At 42.1% G+C, this 22307-nt stretch overlaps 1 protein-coding gene across 5 annotated transcripts in view; it reads left to right on the forward strand.

The window, feature by feature from the left end:
- Window positions 1-7031: 7031 nt before the first annotated feature.
- The window catches only part of CLTCL1 (clathrin heavy chain like 1), a 46644-nt gene continuing 31368 nt past the window's right edge, over window positions 7032-22307 (forward strand). For 3 of the 5 annotated variants that reach the window (XM_077309043.1, XM_077309044.1, XM_077309046.1), the window contains exons 1-3: window positions 7032-7332; window positions 16690-16897; window positions 21552-21820. In XM_077309043.1, coding sequence (XP_077165158.1) covers window positions 7291-7332; window positions 16690-16897; window positions 21552-21820 — 519 coding nt within the window. In that variant the 5' untranslated portion in view covers window positions 7032-7290. The remainder of the gene's footprint in view (window positions 7333-16689; window positions 16898-21551; window positions 21821-22307) is intronic. The other 2 variants (XM_077309042.1, XM_077309047.1) reach the window with 2 other exon arrangements.

A 22307-nucleotide genomic window follows, 5' to 3' on the forward strand; every position in this document is an offset into this window, starting at 1 on the left:
ATTAAACCTGCATTAAAATCTCAAAATGCTTTTATAAGCTGAACCAAGATGACTGGTTCAAGAGGGGCGAGCTATGAATGTAACTATAAATAAACCTGAAATGTACAGTTTAACCTTTATTCAATTGGCATATAGCATGCCTGGGAGACTCTACCTTTTTATTGCTGAAGAAATCTGCAGAGTCAGAATTTGCAAAGTTCCTAAGCCACCTTCCGAAAAGCAATCAGTTACTTAAACCTCCAAGAACATCTGACCATGCAAAAATGACCAAGCTGCATTAAGACACTAAATATTTGTTGCAGTCTGGCAGAAATGGTTATTGTGTGTGTTTGTACATGAGTGTGTAACCTGTGTGCAAGAGATACAGCCCTCCCTTACAAAAAAATACCTCCATAGAGAGGCATCTATTTGGAAGATTTACGGGGAGTGAATAATCTGAAGGCTGCTATGATTTAAATGCCCCTGAACTGACTACTTATGTCTTTACTATATTTTTATGCTGTATGTGATGTGATATGATGTTACTGTTATGTTGGTTTAGATTAGTGTTAATATTAATTGTATGTAAACCGCCCTGAGCCCTTATGAGAGGGTGGTCTAGAAATTTAATAAATAATTGTAATTATATATACACATACACACACCTCGCATATTTTAAATTGTGTTAATCTTGTGTCCAACTTAAATCGGTTCCAAAGTAGCTCCAAGGAATGAATCTAGTACAAATTACATTGTTTCAGCATGTTTTGTGAAATGCTGATTCCCAACTAGATCCAGTAACTAGCTGCCTCCTGCTTCCCCTCTGGGCCAAGTAAACCTCCAGACTAACTTACAGTAGTGGAAGGAAGCAGGAGAAAGGGTCTCTCAGCCTGTAAAAAAGTAAATAATCTCTGTGTTGTTCCCTTGATATTCCTGGTCGCACCAATTTGTTCCTGATGTAATCTTTGGTGAGTGCAGTGTTGACTCTGGTTTTCCCTCTTTTTCCACTCCTCTCTTGAATGCCTCAGAAACCAAATAGGCCCACGATGAAGCAAGCATTGGGATGAAACAGGGGAACTAGTCGGGGAGGAAGCTACTGGTGCAGAAGAAAAGGCAAGATGCGAAGGGGCTGGTGACAAGAAGCAATTAAAGGCAATGTTGTGACATGGTGCGAGTTTGCAGCTCAGCAAAAAATATAAACATTGAAATCCGTTCCCCTACATTTGTCTCATGCATGTCTCTCCGGCGCTTTAAATAAGCATCTTGGAGAGAGACAGATGGATTCTGAAGTGTGTAAGCAAACTGACAAACACCAAGCTGGATCCTGGAGGAACTTGAGCAGAGTGTGCCTGGAAAAGAACCTCAGAGTCAGAACTTGGTGGCAACTGTGCTTATGAACTGGATGACTTGGAAGACGGACAGCAGCGCTATGCACACTTCGTATGCAATAGAGAACTACTTGTGGGTCATGTCTACAAACCTCATATCTAGTTTTGAGAAGAGGCGGCTCAATTTGCTGAAGTGAGTAGCTGCACAGAGATCACTTCAAAAGCAAGTTCATGGTTGTGGCTCTGGGTGGTACCAAATAAACTACCCAATGCCTCTTGGGATCTGCTAGCTTCCATCCAGCCAAATTCCAGAGGGAAGAAAAAAAAGAAGGGTTGGTTTTTATGTCCTGCTTTTCGCTCCTCAAACGAGTCTCAAAGTGACTTACAATCGCCTTCCCTTCTTCTCCCCGCAACAGACACCCTGTGAGGTAGGCGGGGCTGAGAGAGCTCTGAGAGAAACTGCACTGTGAGAACAGCTCTAACAACTGTGACTAGCCCAAGGTCACCCATCTGGCTGCATGTGGAGGAACAGGGGATCAAATGCTTATGGTGGAAGGGAAATAAGCAGTAGCCAAGCCATTCTCTGCCATGCCTGAATTCACTATCAGCTAACAGCTCTACAACTGCTATCAGAGAGGGAGGATGAAAGGTAGCAGCCAAGTGTCTGTCTGTTATATCTGGTGGCCACTCTATATGACAATTCTTCCTTTTTACAGTCGCTGCAACCAGATAGGGAAAAGAAAGCAGCCTCCTAACATATGCCGACAGAGAATTGCTAGAATTATATTTTAATTTTAATTTTTTGTTTTTAATTACTGAATGCTGCTTTGGAAGACAATGTTTTGGGTTGAAAAGCTAAAATACAAAAAAAAAACCCTAAAAATTTGCAATTTTCCAACCACATAGCTTCACCATGCCCCTTTCCTAGTTCCTCACCAAACTTAGCTGTTGACAAAGAATCTGATGACTTATGTTGAAAATCATGGACAGATCTAAGAGGATTAACAGGGTCATACTCTCCACCCCCCTCCCTCTTTCCAGACACAAGTTATTCACCAAAGGTGCTAAAGCAATTCAAGTCCCCCAAATCCTGACTGAAATGGGTCCAGAAGATCAAGATGTGAATGGCTGCCATTGTCTACAAGTTGTAATAAAAAAAAGGAGAGAGGCATGACCATAGAGTGATAGCTATTAACCCTGACATGCTAGGCAGAGTTATCGTAGAAAAAGAAGAGTTGGTTCTTATATGCCGCTTTTCTCTACCTGAAGGAGGCTCAAAGCGGCTTACAGTCGCCTTCCCTTTCCTCTCCCCACAACAGACACCCTGTGAGGTGGGTGTAATATCAGGCTCTCTCAGCTTCACCTACCTCACAGGGTGTCTGTTGTGGGGGGGGGGAGGAAAGGGAAGGAGAATGTAAGCCACTTTGAGACTCCTTCGGGTAGAGAAAAGCAACATATAAGAACCAACTCTTCTTCTTCGTCAGTAATATCAGGGCTCTCTCAGCCTCACCTCACGCGCAGGATGTCTGTGGGGAGAGGAAGGCAAGGCAATTGGAAGCCGATTTGAGACTCCTTCAGGTAAAGAAAAGCAGAATATAGGAACCAACTCTTCTCCCTTTTCTTCTAGATAGGATTACTGCAGAGCATTCTGTGTGAGAAAGGGAAGGTGATTGTAAGCTGCTTTGAGACTCCCTTGGGTAGAGAAAAGCAGCATGTAAGAACCAATTTCTTCTTCTTCTTCCAGCTGTAATGTAGGCCACTATCAGGGATGTGTCTTTGCCGCTCCCCATTGTAGGAACCTGGTTGTTTCGGTAAGAGATACTTGCCTCTGTTGCATTCATCAAATCAGGCCTCTTGTATTAAGACTTGCTGGTAGCAAATGCACTGTGCAACTCTTGCCTCGAAGTTCAAACTGAGACCATGCAGTATGCTGCCACGGCCTTTTCAGTCTGCCAGCCACAAATCATCCCTTAGCATCAAAAGTCCATTGAAATCGAGGGAAGTCTGTGGTTTGAGCAATGGCAACCAAGTCTGGAACTGTGTCATCCTAGAAACCTCACAAATAGACTGAATTATATGTCAAGAATAACCTCTGCCAAAATCCTGGTCAGCCACCTACCAAGGGCTCTTCTTCTCCTAATGTTTTTCATATTATACACCCTTATTAGTACGGCCGAGAGGAAGGTTTCAATTATCGGCATCTCTGTGCCCCATCCAACGAATATCCATTTAAATCAGCAATTTTCTTTTATTGTTAATGAGCAGGGCAATGTGCAAACACTTGCGGCTACCTTTTTAGTAACAGATGTATAAACTGTTCCATTCAGGTGACATAATAAATCAGTCATAGTTTAATGAAACTATGATTAATGCTGACATCCAAATTCAGATGTTTTGGCAAACCAGGATCTCTTCATTGGCACCTAGCTGATATTTCAGATTAGGGGTTCAGATCTCCTCTCAGCCTTGGAATTATTAACTGAGCACCAAAGACAAATTTCAAAAATGCAACAAAATCTTACACAAAAGCAAGAGTGTGAGTTCCTCTTCTTCAGACTTCAGTATAAAATGGTGTTTAAGTAGACAACCATGATGGGTTCAAGGTAGATTTTCAGGGTTCACCCAGTTCTACCAGGATGAAGACACACTGGCATCTCTCCCTAAGAAAATGAGTAGTCAAAAGTAGTTTGTGTGGATTTTTTAATGTTATGTAGATAACTCAATAGATACGTTTTAAGCAGCTAGCTACATGTTCTTGCGGTTTTACCCTCCCTTTTTGTTATCTTGTCCATTTATTTGTCTATGACAAATAGCCTGTATAATAGATTGCATGTTGGATGGCTACCAATGTGTAATCATTTGCACATGGGGCAACTTCAGCAGAAAGTACGGCAATTTGTGTATTACTTTTAAAAACCTATGCATCCTGTAAGTGTGTGAAGGAGTCAGGGGAAACAATATTTCCCTAGCAGGATTTGGCAACCATACTGAGTGTTCTTATCATCTCAGGTGAGACTCAACTCAACAAGAGGCCCTCTTAGTTGTGGCATAAGTTATGGAAGGAGCTAAACTCATTTGTCCCCCTTGATTATTATCTTCCAACAATGGGTGAACACTTTTTTTGTTCTATCTGGTGTTGCCTTATGGATGCTCCTTCCTGTTTCAATTTTTGTTATTTTCATATATAACTGCTCACCACTTTGTGGGACCAAACTGAGTAGAAAGGCAGCATAAACATGTTTTAACACATATAAATTATTGAGCTGAGTTTTTTTTTTAATTTAGAGACTCCGCACAGTCCACGGACCTAATTTGTAGTTTACTTTGTGAATAAATTAAGGCCGGAACACACCAAGAGGCTTCCGTGACCCCTTAAATATGAACTGAAGTCCCTAACTCAACTAATTGTAGCACTGTCATGGCGTGAGATGACTAAGCATAGAAGCATGACAGAACCTTGCAGCTTGATCCCTCTTTACCCAGAACTAAATCACATTGGGTTTAATGGAATTTACTGCCAGGTAAGTCTCCATAGGTATGCAGCCTTACTGGTTTTGAATTTAGCACTACCGTCCCTGGCCAGTGCGGTTATGAAAGAAAGCACATAAGCTCCTGGAATGTAAGGAAATGCACTTCACAGATCAAAGGTTCCTGGTTCAATCCTTGACATCTCAGGTATAAGGGCTACGGAAAAACTTCTGCCTGAGCTAAATCTTGAGAGCCATTGCCAATCAAGATTAGGCACTCATGGGTTAGCTAGACCAGTGGTCCCCAACCCCCAGTCCGGGAACCGGTACCAGTCTGTGGATCAGTCGGTACCAGGCCGCGGCAGGTCTTATTGCAAGGCAGCTTCATACATTTGCTTTGGGCATGCATACCTGAGATCACCTAGCACAAAGAAGTTACATAGGCCAATGCTAATACAATGAATTTTGATTTCCCCAGATCAGCAAGACTACACAGTGAAAGAAGCTCTGTGCTAAAGTCCTGAGGGGGTGGCCATGTTAATCTGTTGTTGCGGCAAAAAAAAAAACCTCAAACCAAAACAAACAAAAAAACGACACAGAGATTTGTGGCACCATCAAGATTAACAGATTGACTGCGCCATAAACTTCCATGGTGTCTGTTATTTACATTAAACACGAACCACAGGGGCAAAGAGACGTTGCGTACTAGAGCAGAAGGTCCTAGCTTTACTCCCAATGAAACAGAACTCACATGTCAATGGCTTTGGAAAGATCTATTTCCTACTTAAGATTGTGGAGGGCTAACCATTCAATCAGATGTGTCTGAGGAACAGGCACCACCAAAATCTGACAAGCACAGTGAATGTTTACTTATAAGTAAGTCCCAGAGCATGATGGCATTTACTCCCAAGTAAGCACACATCAGATTGTACCCTTTGCTGCATGACTCTGTCTTGTTTCTGACACATTTTAATACTATTTTTCCTCTGCAGCTCTCAGGGCAGCGTATGTAAAGTTTTCCCTCTCTTTCATTTGATACCCTCATAACAATCCTATGAAGGTGTGTGAGCTAAGAATGAATGGCTGGTAGTATTTGAATCAGCTCTAAGGTGACCAGATTTTAAAATTGGTAAAGCGGGACACCATTGACTGGGGGAGATTCTTGATTAAAAATTTGGTCTATATGGAGCAACAAAAAGTTTCATAGAACACATAGAACGCAAACATAGTATTGTAATATATATCTTTTTAATTTCAACATAAGTACAATTTGCCAGGTACCTCCAGATGTCCCTCCAAAACTGGGACAATCTGGTCACCTTACTTTAAGACCAACAAGGCGTGAGCTTTCCATTGCAAGCACTTGGCTCACTAGCAAAACGCACACCTCCTGCCTGGCCTCCTGAATGTTTACAGCTCCCATCTCCATGCCCTTTAAATTTTGCCGTTGGGCGATTCCTTCGGTAAAGGATTTCCGTTGCATATCCTACAAAGATTTTTGTAACATGCAGAACATGTTTTCACATTTTAAATAAGGTGGGTCTGATAGAGTTGGCAGCTACGTGAAGAATAAAAAAATCCAAATTCAATCCAGGTTTGCAGGAAACTAGGTGATGTTATTTCTCACTTGAGCTGCTTTTAAATGGAGATGCCATTCCCTCCAGACTTGTTGGCAACTCCTGACCCAAGCCAGGCTTTGAGTGAATTGTGTCATTGGAGGGAAGAGCAGACAAGCATTGGTAGGCGCTAATCGTGCAGCATCTGCGTTGCAAAGACTTCTCTCAAGCACCAGAAGGAGGACCAAGCCCAAGCTACCCCCCAAGGAAGGAGACCCCCCCAGCCATGGGGCAAAAGAGGAGAGGAACTTGGCGCGGGTCCGCGCTCAACAGTCACGTGACCCCGCGAGGCCGGCCCGGGTCCCCGTGCCCGCAGCGGACGAACTCTCAATTATTTTGCGCCCATCCTGAAGGGGAGGGGGGGAGAATCGGCGAGTGATGCTATCCCAGCCAGCCCTCTCTCCTAGCAAACCTCCCTGCGAGAGAAGCGAAGGTGGAAACCTGCGAGTGGGAAACATCTCAAGGACGGAGTCCTAAAAAATTTGTTTAAAAAAACCCGACTCGGGGAGGGACTATTTCTTCGAAGACCCTGCCTCCCTTTTTTTTTTTTTAACCATCCCCGCGTCTGAGGGGCGGAGTGATCTCCACCGTAGAGTGATGGGGTCCGGGAGATGAGACAGAAAAGGGAGCCGGCGCCGATGGAGCAGAAGCCCTGAGAGAGGGAAGGAGGGAGAGGGGGGGGACCTCCGCGCCTGCGCAGTCGCGGCTCTGCCTGCCAACCACCCCCTCCTCCCCTTGCGCGCGCGCGTGTGTGTGTGTGTGAGGGGGGCACAGCGGCGGCTCCCTTTCTGCTGCCAGCCCCTCGGCGCTGCCCCCTCCCCAATTTCTAAGCCCCCCCCCGTGGCCCCTCTCCCGCCATTGGCGACCCTCACCCAAGGAGGGGTCTCCTCGGTCTCCACCATGGCTCAAATACTCCCAATAAGGTTCCAGGAGCATTTTCAGGTGAGCAGCTGCTCTTGGGGGGGAGGGGGAGTCGGGGGTCTCTGGAGGGGGTTTATGGGGAGAAGCTGGGGCGGGGGTCCCCCTTTTGGGATAGACCCCCTCCTCCTAATTTCTGCATTATTGGGAGGGGGAAGGGATGAGGGGCTGCGGCCTAGTGTGGGGTGGGGTGGGGTTGGCTTCCCCCCCTTGAGGAAAGGGACGTGTGTGTATGTATGTAAGTCCCCCCCCAAGTAAGTCCCCCCCAAGCACCCCCGCCCCGCGAAGGGCAATGAGGACAGAGAGGGGAGGGAGGTTAAATTGGGGAAGGAGGGGAGAGAGAAGCTCCCTTTTCTGTATATTTGGGGTGGGAAGGACTCTCCCCTTGATTTTTGTGTGGGGAGGAGGATCCCTCCTCCCGGCTTTGCCTCTGTTTTCTCCTTTCAGGAGTGAAGGAACAAAATCTGATTTTTTTTTTCATTGAACGCATTTGTCCCCCCCCCCTTCCCCTCCTCTCCATCCCTCACCTTATGTTCGTTTCACCCCCCCCCCCCAAACGCACGCAGTTGACTATTTCAGAGTAACTCTTTATGTATCTGCTGGAGGGGAAAGGGTCTAACTCTTGCTGCACCTGATGTAGGGACTGGGTGTTTTCTCTCTCTTCTTTTCCAGCTTTACCAAGGGCTTCCGACTTTGGATTGCTGCCTTTGCGGGTATTTGTGCAGAGTCACTGGCCCCTTGAATGACTGGCTCTCCTCCTCCTTTTTGTATGTGTGTGGAGTGGAGAGGCAGGCTTTGAGCTCTTGGGCTGCATTGCCATGCTAGAAGAAATATGGGGTGCAGCGAAGGACATATTCAAAACATAATTGCGGGGATTGGGTGGTCGCGGCTCACGGCTTTGCCCTTAGAGGTGTTTTCACCGGTCAGCAGCCTCTAAAGCTCCCTGTGTTTTTAGAACCTCTCGAACCCAGTATGTTGAACTACAGACTGAGAAGGATTTAGTAAGGAGCAGTCGGGTTTAGTCGGAAACCTGCAGATCTCTTGCTTGCCTTCCTTTTTTTCACATCAGCCCTTTTGGCAAAAAGTCTTTAGTCGTCCTAAAAAGCTAATAAGGGCTGGGGCCCATTGCTGAGACTTAATCCTGCCTAGCATAACGTGAATTGCAGTGTCAATTGCAACTTGCCAGAAGAGCTTTGATAAGTAGTGGGGAGCAATGCTGGTGGATTGAGTTTAAGGAGGAGAATGTTGGCTTTAAAAGGGCAGTTTAAAGCAGGAATTGAAGGAATTCTATAAATGAATGAGACCACAGGAAGTTGACTTGGCAAGCATTCCAAGCTCTGCACCTCCCTTTCTGTGTGTCAGAGGCCTCCATTTCCAAATGTGAAGTGCCTGATGTCACCATGTGTTTTGTTTCCTGTTCAGTGTTGGAATTTTTACATTTTTTATGGCTGTGTAAATAGCCTTGCTTCCCCTAGTGAGTTGTATGGAGAGTCTGCAGTGTGAACATGCTCAGCTTACATTGCAAACCTAGTTCTTCAGAAGTTTAGCTTATGATTCATTTTTATCTTTGGGAGGGACAAGTAGGAAGGAGTTCCTGCCCTTGACTAGGGCTGTACGAGGTTCACTGGTGTATGTATTCCAGCTAAGGCTCATGCTGGATGAGAGAAATTAGCTTCTTACTGTTTGAATTCCTGTTTTGGCAAACTTTTCTGTTGATTGGTAAACATGATGAAGGTGGCATTAATTTCCCCCACATGGTTTTCAGGAAGGGACTGTTCAGACTTGAAAGCCGATGTGATAGAGTGGCTAGTGGATTACTGTCTAGGAGACTAGGTTCAAATTCTACTCTGCCATGGAAGCTTCCTGGCTGACCTTGGGCCAATCACATTCTCTCAGCCTAACCTACCTTACAGGGTTGTTGTGAGGCTAAAATGGAGAAGAGGAGAAAAATGTAAACTGCTTTGAGGCCTCAATTGGGGGAAAGATTGGGGTATAAATGAAGTGAATAATTAATGAATTGACCATATTTGACTATATCTTGGATTGATAAAAACCAACTTGATGGTTGTATAGACATTGTCCTAATGCAGTGGTAATTTCTGAAGAAATATTATTTTTAGATGGTGACTCCTATGGAGCTGCTAATTTACTGTTGAAACTCATAATAACATTAAACTGTTGAGACTGAACAGCTATTTTGACATTTACATCCTTGTTCATGAGGCAGCAGTATGGTGTAAATCAGCTAACAAGAGCCATACAGTGGTAGAGAAGGGAAAGAATGAAGAGAATTTGAGATTGACGGTGAAATACCAGGGCTCTATACATGCAAAAGATTCCTGCTTTAAGGAACAATATTTAAATAGGTGTTTTTTTGCTGTGTCAGACTTAATCTGTCTTAGCCAGATGTGGGTACAAAACAGTGAGTAGGATGCTACATAGTGGATTGTGTCGACCACTATGTTTTTCTGGGAGAAAGAGCACTTCAGTAGGGTAGAAAAGCAATTTTTGCTATTTTCTCACTGCAGCACTCCAGTTTTCTGTCCTCTTAATTTGGGGAGGTGGGGTCACTGGACTGCAGGAAAAGTGGGAAGTGGGAAAGACCAATTTCATATGCTTTGCTCTGCTAGTCATTTGCTGGATTCAGCCCATTGTTCTTGGTAAAGATTAAGTTACTGGTCAGTAAATGACTGAAATATTTAGTTTCCACTGATCATGGAAGTTTGGCTCCCACTCGTGTTCTCCAAGAAAATCAAATTGGAATCTGCTATTCTGGTTGCTTCATTAAAAACGGTCCTTGCTGATACTTAAATCAGTTGTCTCTAGAAGCCTGGTATGGATAATAACTTAGGTGTGTGTTGCTGACACCCCACTAGTTTTGATGGGCAGATCAGGAAACCTAGTAGTGAAATGAGCTGTCTTAAGAACGTATCCTTATGTGTTTTTTACGGTTGTTGTTGCAAAATGACCTTGACATAAATGTGTTTAACTCCCCTGTACCTTGTAAACAAATATACGAACACACACATTCTTCATGAGTAGACTGCAGAAATTGTGAATCATTATAGTACGATATTTTGCTTTCTTTGTAGAAACTATTCTCTCAGTTCTGTTGAAACTGTGATATAAAAATGACATGACTGCTGAGATTTCTTCAGTTCCTCTGCACATAAGTTTGTGGGAACAAATAACTGGGATTTAATAGGCAGTTAAAGTTCTGCTTAAAATTTCCACTAGGAAATAGTTGCCATTCTCACGCTTGGTGAATTCTCCTCTCAGTAACATTTTTAAAAATCTGGTGAACAACCGGAGCTTGCAATGTGCTCGTTAAATGAATGTGTACTTGCATGCCTATATTACAGGCAGGAAATAAGCAGCATTAAAATTTGATTAAGCAATTAAGAATCACAGCTGAGAAATCATAGCAGCAAAATAACTGCAGAGATGTGATTTTTACCAATGTCAGAATGGGTCATATATCTCAATAGAAGACATTCCATCAGAAATGAGTGCTGTCCCCCACTCATTCCAAAGTAGAACAAATATATTTGCCTACTCTAACATTTATCCTCTTCTTCTTTCTAGGAGTTCAGTGTGATATACATCATTATGCTTCATTCTAAAACCCTTTCAAATAGGTCAAGCTAGTTGGGAATCTGAAACCTGGTTTCCTTGGTCTTAGTCTAGCACTGTAACACCTAACACATGGGATTCATAAGTTAAAATGTTCTGTAGAACGCATTAAATATTGATTGGGCTTTTTAAAGGAAGGGTAATGAACAGAGCAATCCTAATCAGTTCTACTTGAGCCCATTCAGGGGGGCTTGCTCCTAGAAAAGTGTATTTAGGATTGCCCTATGAGCGTAGTGGATGGAAGAAACATTTATGGGTGTTCACAGGTCTGTTGTGTGAAAGACTGCAGTAATCTTTCTTCCTAACTTTAAATAGGGATTAAACTGCCCTCTTACTGCAAGTCCAATGTTAGAATATCAGTAGAATTTTGTATGTAGCTAACAGAAGGCTTCCTCAAATTGGAGGGAGGAAGGAATACTATTTTTAAAAAGTTGTTCCGTGTGTTAGGTTAGATTAATGGCATTTGAGTACATTTTGGTTTTTGAGGCCCTGCAGACAAGTTTTTCCATATTAAAAAAAAAACGAGCTTTAGATTTCCTGCTGCATCTTGCTTTCCTTGATTGATGGAAGACTCAAAGATGGATCGCTCTGGCTCGCCAAGTGGAAAACATGTATTCTTTAGGATATGGATTTCTTCCCTTTAGTGTGGTCGGTTCTGATTGTTGTAGATTTGTAGATAAAACTAATGAGTTGCCTTGATTCTTGTGAAATGGGACTTAAAATGAAGTAAAAGCTATACCAGGCAGGGACTCTTAAACATTAGTGCATGTGCCAATTTATTATTGTTCAGATTTTTAAAACATTCATCTTTGCTTTGCCAATATGATACCCTGAATGAAATATTAGTCTCTTAAAAGTCAGTAGCAGGAATATAGAATTTATGTGGGGAGCTACTTTTTATGCCTATTACAGAGCATTTCCATCCATGGCCTTCTGAGAACAGTGTGTAACTGTAGCAAACAGCCTACTGATGTAAGAGTGGAAGGTTGCCACAACTGAATGACACAGAAATGTAGCAAGGCTGCAACATCTCATCTTGCTCAGTACTCCAGACCAGAGTACAACTCAAGAAACTTCGTCTCTCTTTTCATTCTCTACCATGTTTCGCCCGTCACTGATGGCTGCCTATATATTCATCTATGGATGGATTTATTCAACCTTCTCTTGACATATGATATGCAGGCCTAGCTTCTCAAGTTATCCATCTAATCACGTTTGGATAAATCAGCTTCTTTTCACAGAACTGAAAAGATTTCTTACTGGCTGATACAGCATTTCTGAAAAAGTTGCATGAACGCTTTCTAGACATCAGTTTCTTTCACTTTAATTTGAGTATGCCGAGGCTTCTGTATTTTCATTTTTGGTTTTTATAAACATGCAGCTATCATGTTCATGGGCTGTAATAGATTATATTGTTGTCTTTATATTTAGTCTTGTATGTTGTTGGACAAATGTAGAGATGCTAAAAGAATTATTGAAGTTCTTGTCCCTCTTCCTCTGTTCGCTGCCTTGATTTAATGATTTTATTGATTTTAATTTATTTTATTTATTTTTCAGTTTGTATACCACCACACTCCCAATGGTCTCGCATCAGTTCAGAGCAATAAAAACATTAAAATACAATAAAACCCCATAAAACCCTCTCTTACAACAACAAAGGCGGCAGGTGATCACATATAAACCTTCTAATTACTCCCAATCCCTTCCCTCCTTGTTCAGCCCGAGGCCAAGTCCTCTTCCATTGGGAGTGCAGTGCCATATCTGACTGAACCTTGGGGGAGGGGGGATCCTCAGATGGAAGACAATCTGGCCTTCCAAAAAGTAATAAAAGCAAAGAACTGAGAAATTGAACAGTGGCCGTAATATTCCTGTCTGTTGGTATTGATCGATTTGCTTCTGTTTCCCTCTCTTGTGTATTTCAGTAGCTGTGAGCCAAGGAGAAAAGTAGGGTGTATAAATTTTAGAATAAATGGAAAAAATGATGAATGTGTATATTGCCATTTGCAGATTACGCATGTTGAAATAATGAAATAATTGCAAAGATTTGCGTTAGTGCTGAGGAGTGTTAAAAGGGTCAAGTAACATAAGGAAGAGCAGTGCTTGAGCCTGGGGAAATGCTGTCAGTCTAGAAGACAGCACTGACCTTGGTAGACCATTGGTTTGATTCTGTATAATGCACCTTCATGTGTTTCAGTGTAACTTTGTAAAACATCCTTTTAGTAAGCATATTTGAAATATTTTGTCTCTCCCTCCCTCCATGGAAACTAGAATATAGTAACCAGTGTTCATTGCTAAACTAGTGAGCCTTATCTTTAACCCACTTTCCTGCTAAGAACACAGCATTATTTATGAAAATATTTCTACACTCCCTTTCCCCCCACAGTGGCTCAAAGCAGCTTATAAAAAGTCTAACCTGTAAATAATACATGATTAGTCAAGAAAAAACACAGTGGAACTGCTTTATAGTTTGAATCTAGCGTGGTGTAGTTCTTAGAGTGCTGGACTATGATCTGGGAGGTATGATCCACATCATTAGCTGGATTCCATTAGGCCTGTCATACTTGGCCCCTTATCTCACAGGGTTTTTGAGAGGATAAACTGGAGGAGAGCATTGTAATCTACTTTGGGGAGAAAAGGAAGTATGAGCCACTGTTACACAGCTCCCCTTTTTGTCAAGATGGACAATGGCAGCATTGAAGGCACTCTCTGCCCATGTTTAAAACCTTTTCTTGTAATTATGGGGTGTGGTTATAAAAAGGGGAGAATGTGTTCTTATAGTTCACTAGTAAGGTGCTTGCCCCTGGTAGTCTTTCTTTTCAGAACATTTACAGAGGGGACAGAAAGACATGATGGGGTAATTTCCCATTGGCAAGTGACAGTATGATTCCATAGAAGTGCACCTAGGCTGACAACAAAAACACGGCTAGTACAGATTATTAAACTTCACAACTCTTAAGATACGCTGGAACAACAAAATAAAGCTACAGTTTAAGTCAGTAGATCTTTAACCATTAAACAGTTAAGCAGGAAATAATAGCAATTAGGTTGGCAACTAACAAGATACCTGGCTAGACAATTGGCTATTGATTCTGTTGTACTCAGATCCTCAGCTATGGTTTGGATAGTAATAATTTAATCACAATCACAGTGGTTTGCTTTGGTTTCAGATACTTCAGGCATTTTTGATTTCTCCTGTGCAAGTTATGTCATGTCTTAAAATTATGGTCTTGTTCCTGGTTGACCTAGTACCATTTTTTCTCTACAAGGCAAATAAGGGGTGCAAAGGTCATGGCAGAATTGTTAGATGAGGTTCTTGAAGTAACTTCAGATGGTGTGACTTTGCTCTGTAAGGTATTAATAAACTGGGTGGGAGTGTAGGGCCAAGAAGGATTTGGGATCTTAATTTCATCCATAGGAATGGAGTTTTGATATGCTTTTATAGGTGAGAACAGCAACTGAAATATTGCTAAGAACATAGGCAGACATATGACAGCCTACTCACAAAGCACTTTGATTAAATAATCAGACACTGTTGTGGACATCCATGGCAGGTGTGGAATCAAGCAACATAATAATGAAAACATGTCATGAATGCTCAATAATTGCTGTGTGGAAGATTTACCAACAAGATGTTAACTAGAGTTTACTGATGGAGTAGCTGGTGCAGCAGTCTATTGCAGGTCTGCCTCTTGGTCTGCCTAAACGTAGACATACGTGCTCTTGGATTTCTGTTGCTGAAAGGGGTCAGACTCAGCTGATCAAACAATAAGAATTGGATGAGCTGCTGGTTGTTGTATTTGCAGTAGGATACTTCCTCCTTTGTTTTTTGCTTTTGCTCTGCAGAAGGCCACTAGCACTTGCACAGTTTGAAATGCTGAAGAGGGTTGCAAATATAACATTTGGTGATTACAAACAAGGCCTTAAGGTTGTTGGCTGGCCACATTTTCTCTCCCCCCCCTTTCCCAATTTAAACATCCAGCCTTGTGAAGAGTTGTGGATAATTCTTTGTTGCTTTAGTTGGTCCCAATAAAACATATTATGCAGTTTTCATGTTTCATGTTAAGAACAGTAAAATTTGTAGAAACTCTATGAAACACTTTTGGGGGGAGAGAGCATATATTAGGCCATGGAGTAAAATATATGCAAAACTTTCGTAGCAAGCTTGTTACTATTTCAACAAGATTTGAGTTAATTTTATGCTAGGGCCATTTGGTTGTCAAATTTAGCAGCTCCACGCCTCCATGTGTACGCCTGCTGGCACGCTGATGGCCGTGCCTCCCCTCCCCCCCCCCACAGCGTGGCACTTGCTGTACCAGGAGAGACCGGCTGCTTTGGGTGCCAAAGGACCCAACCCTAGCTCAGATCCTTCTCAGATCCTTATGAGGACCCCATGGAGAGCTCACGTACAACTTGTTCTCCAGCAGCTGTGCTGGCTGCCAGTTGAATTCCAGATCAGGTTTAAAGTGCTGGTTTTGACGTTTTAGGTCTTACACAGTCTGGGACCTGCATACCTGAGGGACCATCTCCATATATGTCCCTGAAGAGCTCTTTGCTCTGCAAATTCCATGTTGGTAGTCCCCAGCCCCAGAGAAGTGCGCCTGGCCTCAAAAAGAGCCAGGGTCTTTTTGACCCTGGCTCCAGCCTGGTGGAATAAGCTGTTGATTTAGTTCTGAACCCTTACAGAACTCCGAAAATTCTGAAGAGCCTGCAAAACCTCACTCTTCCACCAAGCATTTGGTTGAGGCCGAGGATGGACTCCTACCATCTCTTACCTAACCTCTCACCTAGGCTTTTGCCTGAGCCATCCCCCTCTCATCTAAGTTGGGGCTATTCTGTAATTCGAACGGCTTTAACATCAGGCTCAGGGAGATGTTTTACCTGATGAAGTGACTGAAACAGTGTTTTATTAGTTTAAATGTAAATTTTTGAATGTTTTATTGTGTGAGATTCTTTTTCTTTGTTGTAAGCTGCCCCAAGACCTTTTTGGAGAGGGGTGGCCTAGAAATCCAATAAATAAATAAATATGGAGAGCTACAGTTTGGCCACCCCTGTACTATAGCATGTTAATGCAGGCAACTAGTCAAATTTATACAACAAATATATGCTTCAGAATACTTGTCTGCATTATTATGTATAAGAATTGGTGTTCTGATTTGTTATGAGTTAAACCTAGTCTTAAAATAATTTCACTAAGTCTAAAACAGAATACGTCACAATAATTTTTCACTTTCTGCAGAACTTCCAATTCTTTCTCCATAAAAATAAAGTAAAATGATTATTCCATGAATTTCTATGGCTTTTCTCCAGGGCTTCTAGAGCCAACTGGAGTGTTCAGCCCACAGAACAAGACTTGCATCCCTTCTAGTATATTCACTGTTTGTCTTGTGCAGTTTTGCTATACAGCAATTGTCTTAATTGTTCTGGTAAAATGAAACTCAGTCTATAACAGTGAGACTTCATATGTTAATATAAAAATATATAAATATGGCTAATGACTGTTCTCAAAATAATCTCCAAGCAGCTTACATTAACAGTATGGCAGTTGGATAGCAGCATAACATCTGAGGTGCTATGCCTACTATCTGGGTTATTGTAGAAAGTGCCTACTATTTTCCAGGCCTACTTTTGGATTTTTCTGCTCAACAAAATGCTGTAAATATTTTCTTTTGGATGCTTAGGAGGTGCTGTCTTCTATGGGCAAGGTAATATAAGCAGCGCTCAAATATTAAACAATTATCTTCTGTTTAGCTCCAAAATCTTGGAATTAATCCAGCAAACATTGGATTCAGTACCTTAACAATGGAATCTGACAAATTCATATGCATCCGTGAAAAAGTCGGAGAGCAAGCACAGGTCGTGATCATAGACATGAGTGATCCGACGACTCCTATCAGGCGCCCAATCTCTGCAGAAAGTGCCATCATGAATCCAGCTTCTAAAGTAATTGCTCTAAAAGGTAAGTAAAGCTTACTTTATCAATGTCTACCCAAGATGAAAAGCGATCCACAGAAAAGGCAGTATAACTGTAATGCAGTTGTGCTGCAACCTTAACTGACATCCAGCAGATACAACGCAATTGGCATAAAATTGGTGTGTTGGGAACAGTATCTATTATTTTACTGAAAGGAAACTGGCTTGTCAAATCCTGTATTAAGCAGGCTTCAAAGCGAAGTGTTGAAAAATAGTGTTCACATGATGCAGCTAATGTGCAATCTGCTCTGTAAGATGTGTTTTTGTAAAATAAAGTAGCTGGGCAAGCTCCTTGTGGCGTTTCCAGTTCAGAAAACACATACTGCTTTTACAGGGCAGTGTTTGTCAACAGCCATGTCTGACATTCAAATCTGTTTTGTATTTCAAAATGCAGATTACAACTTGTAAATGTAAGTTGCAAAGCAAAAGTTCAAATTTTGGGCTAAGAAAAGCTGAAATGGAAAGTTTCTGTTATAGCTTGTCTTCAAGATCCTGGGTCTTTCTGATGCTATCTGAGCATCAGCTAAAAATGTCCCTGTCCAAGCAGATGCAAAAGCTCTTTAGTGTCTAGTATTAAAATGGTGTCACTGTCACTGACCATGTACTTTCCTTCCTGCATTCTTGTCTTAAAACAGATGGTGAGTTAACTTGTCCTGACACATTTCATGTTTAATAGTATGGAATGGTCTGATCTCATAAAAAGTACTGATTTTTGCAAAAAGCACTGAATTTTGCAAAAAGCAATCTGGCACTTCCATTATAGAGTTAATTGGGATCTTGGTGATGTAATCTTTTATTTTTTTTTAAGTTTGGAGAATAAAGCTACTTTTTCTCTATTGTTTGACTTGGTGGGCATAACTGTACCAAGAGATGGCTACAAGCAGCCCATCGTAGTACAGTTAGTTAATCGACAAAAACAGGTTGCAATACTTTTATGAGAGACCGCTGCTAGCATGGTGTCTTGTGTGCTGGTCACTGATTTGATCCTAAATGTGGTACTTTGTCCCCAAAGTCTATGACAATACTTGCAGGGGTTCACGATGCTCTTGCTTAACTTTTTTTATTGGGATTGTAACATCAGAAGCTTTGGGCACATGCTCAGGCTCGCAAAAAACATATTGGAGGCAGTAGATTACTTTGAACAGCCTCTGTGTACACAGCATGCTGTGAATAACTCGAATGGTAATTTTGATCCAAGTCTCAGTCTGTATATACAGTTAAAAGTATACTAAGCACTATCTTGGACCCCTATGAGTCAAGCTTTTGGCCACAAAATAATGACGTCCAAGGCTACAACTAAAATCTAACTAAAATTTAATGCTATTTTGTTGCTATGCAGTGATCATGCTAACTACAGAGATGCAAATAATATAGAATGGCAACACGAGAGGGGGAGCAACTAATTTTTAAGAGTTGCTGTAGCATTACAGTATGCTTTCCTACTTGGCACTTCAAAAGTTGGTGGGAAATGGGGTGGTCAGTACTTATTAATGCACTTAACCAGTGGTGGTAGCAGAGCTACAGCCTGCACAAAAATCTTAATTTCTAGGAGCCATGTAGATAAACTAGCAATGTTACTTCGACACCTGAGTACTGTATTCTATGCTTTTCTGTGCTGGGCTGTGGGGATGGCAGATAAACCCTTCTGCCTATTGTGATTTCCCTGAAAACTTAGTGTGGTTCATTTGATCAATGAACCTACAATACTAGTCCCTGAGAAACAAAATGCTTCTCTTAAGTTATGTGTATGCATACAGATTGCATTTCTGGATTGCATGCAGCATTCCCACGGTGATCAAAGCATTATTGTCCTTGTATCTATGTATCTCGTTTTTTGTTCTGTACCACTTCCAGTAATCGTTGTTGAACAGAATGGGGAATGCAGAACACTCTGGCAGACATTTCCACACGCATAGCATGGGAATGCCAAAATGCAATTTCATGTTCTACTCTTGCACAAATGTAAAGTGTTCAAAACCTCTTCTCCCTGGAATCTGACATACTATTCAGGCCTGTGTAGGTTTTTTGGGTTTTTAAAAGGGCATCTGAATAGAGAACAGATTTCTGCCCCTGAAGAGACCTAATTTGGTTGTGTGATTCTTGTTATTTTTTTTATGAATCCTCTATTGTGGATGATGATATATGACCTAATCTGCTGTAAGAGATGTTGCTGGTGAGACTGGGATAAAGTTGCTGCATGTTGCTCTTTCCCCAAATTTTGTAGAGCCTTCTAGGCAGACGTGAGTCTGTTAGAGCTGCTGTGCTCTTAGTGTGTCCCCTCCCAGTAATAAATCTCTGTACTAAGAAATAAGTGAGAGGCTACAAAATAGGCTGACATCATCTTGACCTAACAATAAAAGCCTTTAATACATCCACATCTTGGAAATTTTAGCCTCCTCCCTGGCATTGTTGCAATAGTAGGTCCTCGGCATCATTATTCATATCCATCCATCTTCAAAGATTTACTTTTCCTTGTGGGATTGGTGCTTGCCTCTGTAGAATGGGATACTTTCTGAATATGATACAATAATTGTTATTCCATGAAGAATAAAATCCTAAAACCCTCCCTTAGGGGTTTGAAGGTGACTCTAGACCAGACTTTTTCAACCTTTTGACTGTGGAGGAGCCCAAGGAGTGGTCAGCTGGCCACGCCCTGCTGCCAGACTCCAGAAGTGCCATCACTACACACACCCTTTTGCTCCCTCCTAGTGCCTTTACTACTACTGTGGTGGCTCTGCCTCATGTAGAATGGAAAGAAGAGTAGGAACTGAAAAATCACACACACGCTTCAGAGTTCCCGCGGACCCCCATCTTGACTTCCCACGGACCCCTGGTTGGGAATCCCTGCTCTAGACACAGAGGTAGAACAGAGAGCGCTAGCTGGACAGGGGCACTATACATAGAAAGGGCACATTCAGCTGCAGAAGAAGATCAAGGGCTTTGCTATGAGGTGAAAACACTAGGAAATGGAAGCACTTTGAAAAAAGGAGGCTTCCTTGCTCTTTCCCTCTTGGCAGCTATGGCTTGATTCTTAGTATTTCTTGCTGTTGCTTATCACGATGAATAGTGCTTCATTTCTCCTTTTGCCCCTTCCTGGATCCAGGCCACTTTTGCTTCCAGAGAAAAGAATGACTAATTTGTTCTCCTTCCAGATGAGGAATAGTTCAATTGGGTTAGCAGGGTTTACTTCCTTTTTAGAACAACAAAAGCTGCAATTCAGACTGGACTAGTGAAAAGTAGCAGCAGTGTACTCGCCTCATTTGGCTTTCAACTACAGACAATTCTAGGGTAACTATGACGTATAATTCTGAGGGATCTCTGAGATAAGTTTTTGTTTTTCCTTGAGGGCAGAAAATGCCTCTTACCCAGCTTCACACTGGTCTAAAAGCCCTGAGAACCATGCAGTTAAATACTTAAAATTCCAAGGAGCGCACAGAACATTTCTAGAGCTTGCAGATGGCAGTCTTCTAAAACCACTTATCAGTGTGGTATGCATAAGTAGAAGTTTGCAGATTATAAAGTGAAGCTAATAGTTGTCAGAATACTTTTGAGCTTGCCTTTTGGTCAAAGTGTTTAACATCATAACAATCTGTGTTGTTGCATGACAATATAGCTAATGATCTGAACTTCACCAGTTGCTAGGAAAGAATGTCAGTGGCATTCTCGTACAGTACCCCCACTGTATGAAAAGAATGGGGGTGAAAACCCACGCTGGTTATAGCATTACAACGAAGGCAGATGGGGCAGTCGATTGGCCTAGAAATAGACAGTTTAGAACCTGCCTCTTAAGTCTGCAGAGAGAACATCCCAAAATAACTTGAATTTTAAGGCAGGGTGAAACATGGAAGGTTATCAGTAATTGTTGAATTTTGCTTTGTACCAGGATCTGCCTGGTGTAGACCGGGGCCTTCTTTCTAGGCGGATACCTAGCTTCAGCCATGAAGCAGAGATGTGGAGGGCATCATAAATTCTTCCCAGCCATTGTTTTCGGTAGACCCTCTTCGTCTGTGCATCCATTTTGAGAACTTCTCATACTGAGCCCCCGGGGAGGGCGGTATATAAATATAATAAATAAATAAATAAATAAATCTTGCAAGGTCTCACTGACAGCTGGCACTTCACATATTGGTGACAAGAGTTTCAAGTCCATTGAATACAGTTGTGGATTAACATCTTCCGTGACCATCAAACTTTTGCAGGCTACACTGCTGTCCTGTACTTGCTTTAAATGTGGCTGGAACTACACATTTAGTAGAACGAGAGGGTAGAATTCTGAGGCTGTTGAGTGATCTAAAAGGCCAAATTTTGCAGAGGGGGGCATCAGCTTTGAAAACCTTTAAGCTTTTCTCTGAGCTAGTTTTCTTTTACCAAGAGCTGTTTGCGTATGTGTGGGCTTTGTGGTGGGATAACGTTAACAATGTGACAGTACTATCCACTCTACTGCCTCACGGTTCTGCTACCTCGTTACACTGCATGTGTGGTATAGGCTCCTGTCTTTAACTATCGTCCTAGAAAACAATTCTAAAAAATTGCCTTTGTTTTAGCTTTTTTTTAACACAAAATGTAAGCTGTGGGAATAGCTGTTGCTTAACATTCTGGAGTTCTGTGATTTCTCCTTGTTTTTGTATCTTGTATACTAGCGGGGAAAACACTTCAGATATTTAACATTGAGATGAAAAGTAAAATGAAAGCTCACACGATGGCAGAGGAAGTCATCTTCTGGAAGTGGATTTCTGTGAATACAGTTGCCTTAGTGACAGAGACTGCAGTCTACCACTGGAGCATGGAGGGAGAATCGCTCCCTCAAAAGATGTTCGACAGACATGCCAGTCTTGCTGGCTGCCAAATAATCAACTACAGAACCGATGAAAATCAGAAGTGGTTACTCCTAATAGGAATCTCTGCCCAGGTAAGAAGTGAGATCCATTGTGGTAAAAGTGTTGAACTGGGATGTGGGAGTCACTGGTTCAACTCCCCACTCTCTTGTGGAAGCTTGCTGCATGACCATGGGCACACATATTTTCAGCTTCACTTACTTTACACAGGGTTGTTTGAATAAAATTGCGGAGAGTGTAATGTAAGATGCTTTGGGCCCCTGTTGGGGAGAAAGGCTGGGTGTAAATAAGTAAAATATAGAATACATTTGGTGGGGGGGAGGGGAGGAGTTGCCAGCTTTGTTCTCTTCCTATAAGATGGAACAAATGTTTCATGGTCACAGGTGGGAGGCAGGACTGTAGTTTATTGAACATATAAACGATACATTCTGCTTTCTTACTAGTTCAGATCGGCAAGTATATATGGCATGGATCTGAATCTGTTCTGTTGAATTAATAACAGAAATCTCTTGAAAGGGTAAGGGTTTCTGAATCTCCTGGCATTAGCTCTAGGCCACTTAA

Source organism: Paroedura picta, chromosome 13, assembly GCF_049243985.1.
Source record: "Paroedura picta isolate Pp20150507F chromosome 13, Ppicta_v3.0, whole genome shotgun sequence".
In the NCBI taxonomy this organism is placed as follows: domain Eukaryota; kingdom Metazoa; phylum Chordata; class Lepidosauria; order Squamata; family Gekkonidae; genus Paroedura; species Paroedura picta.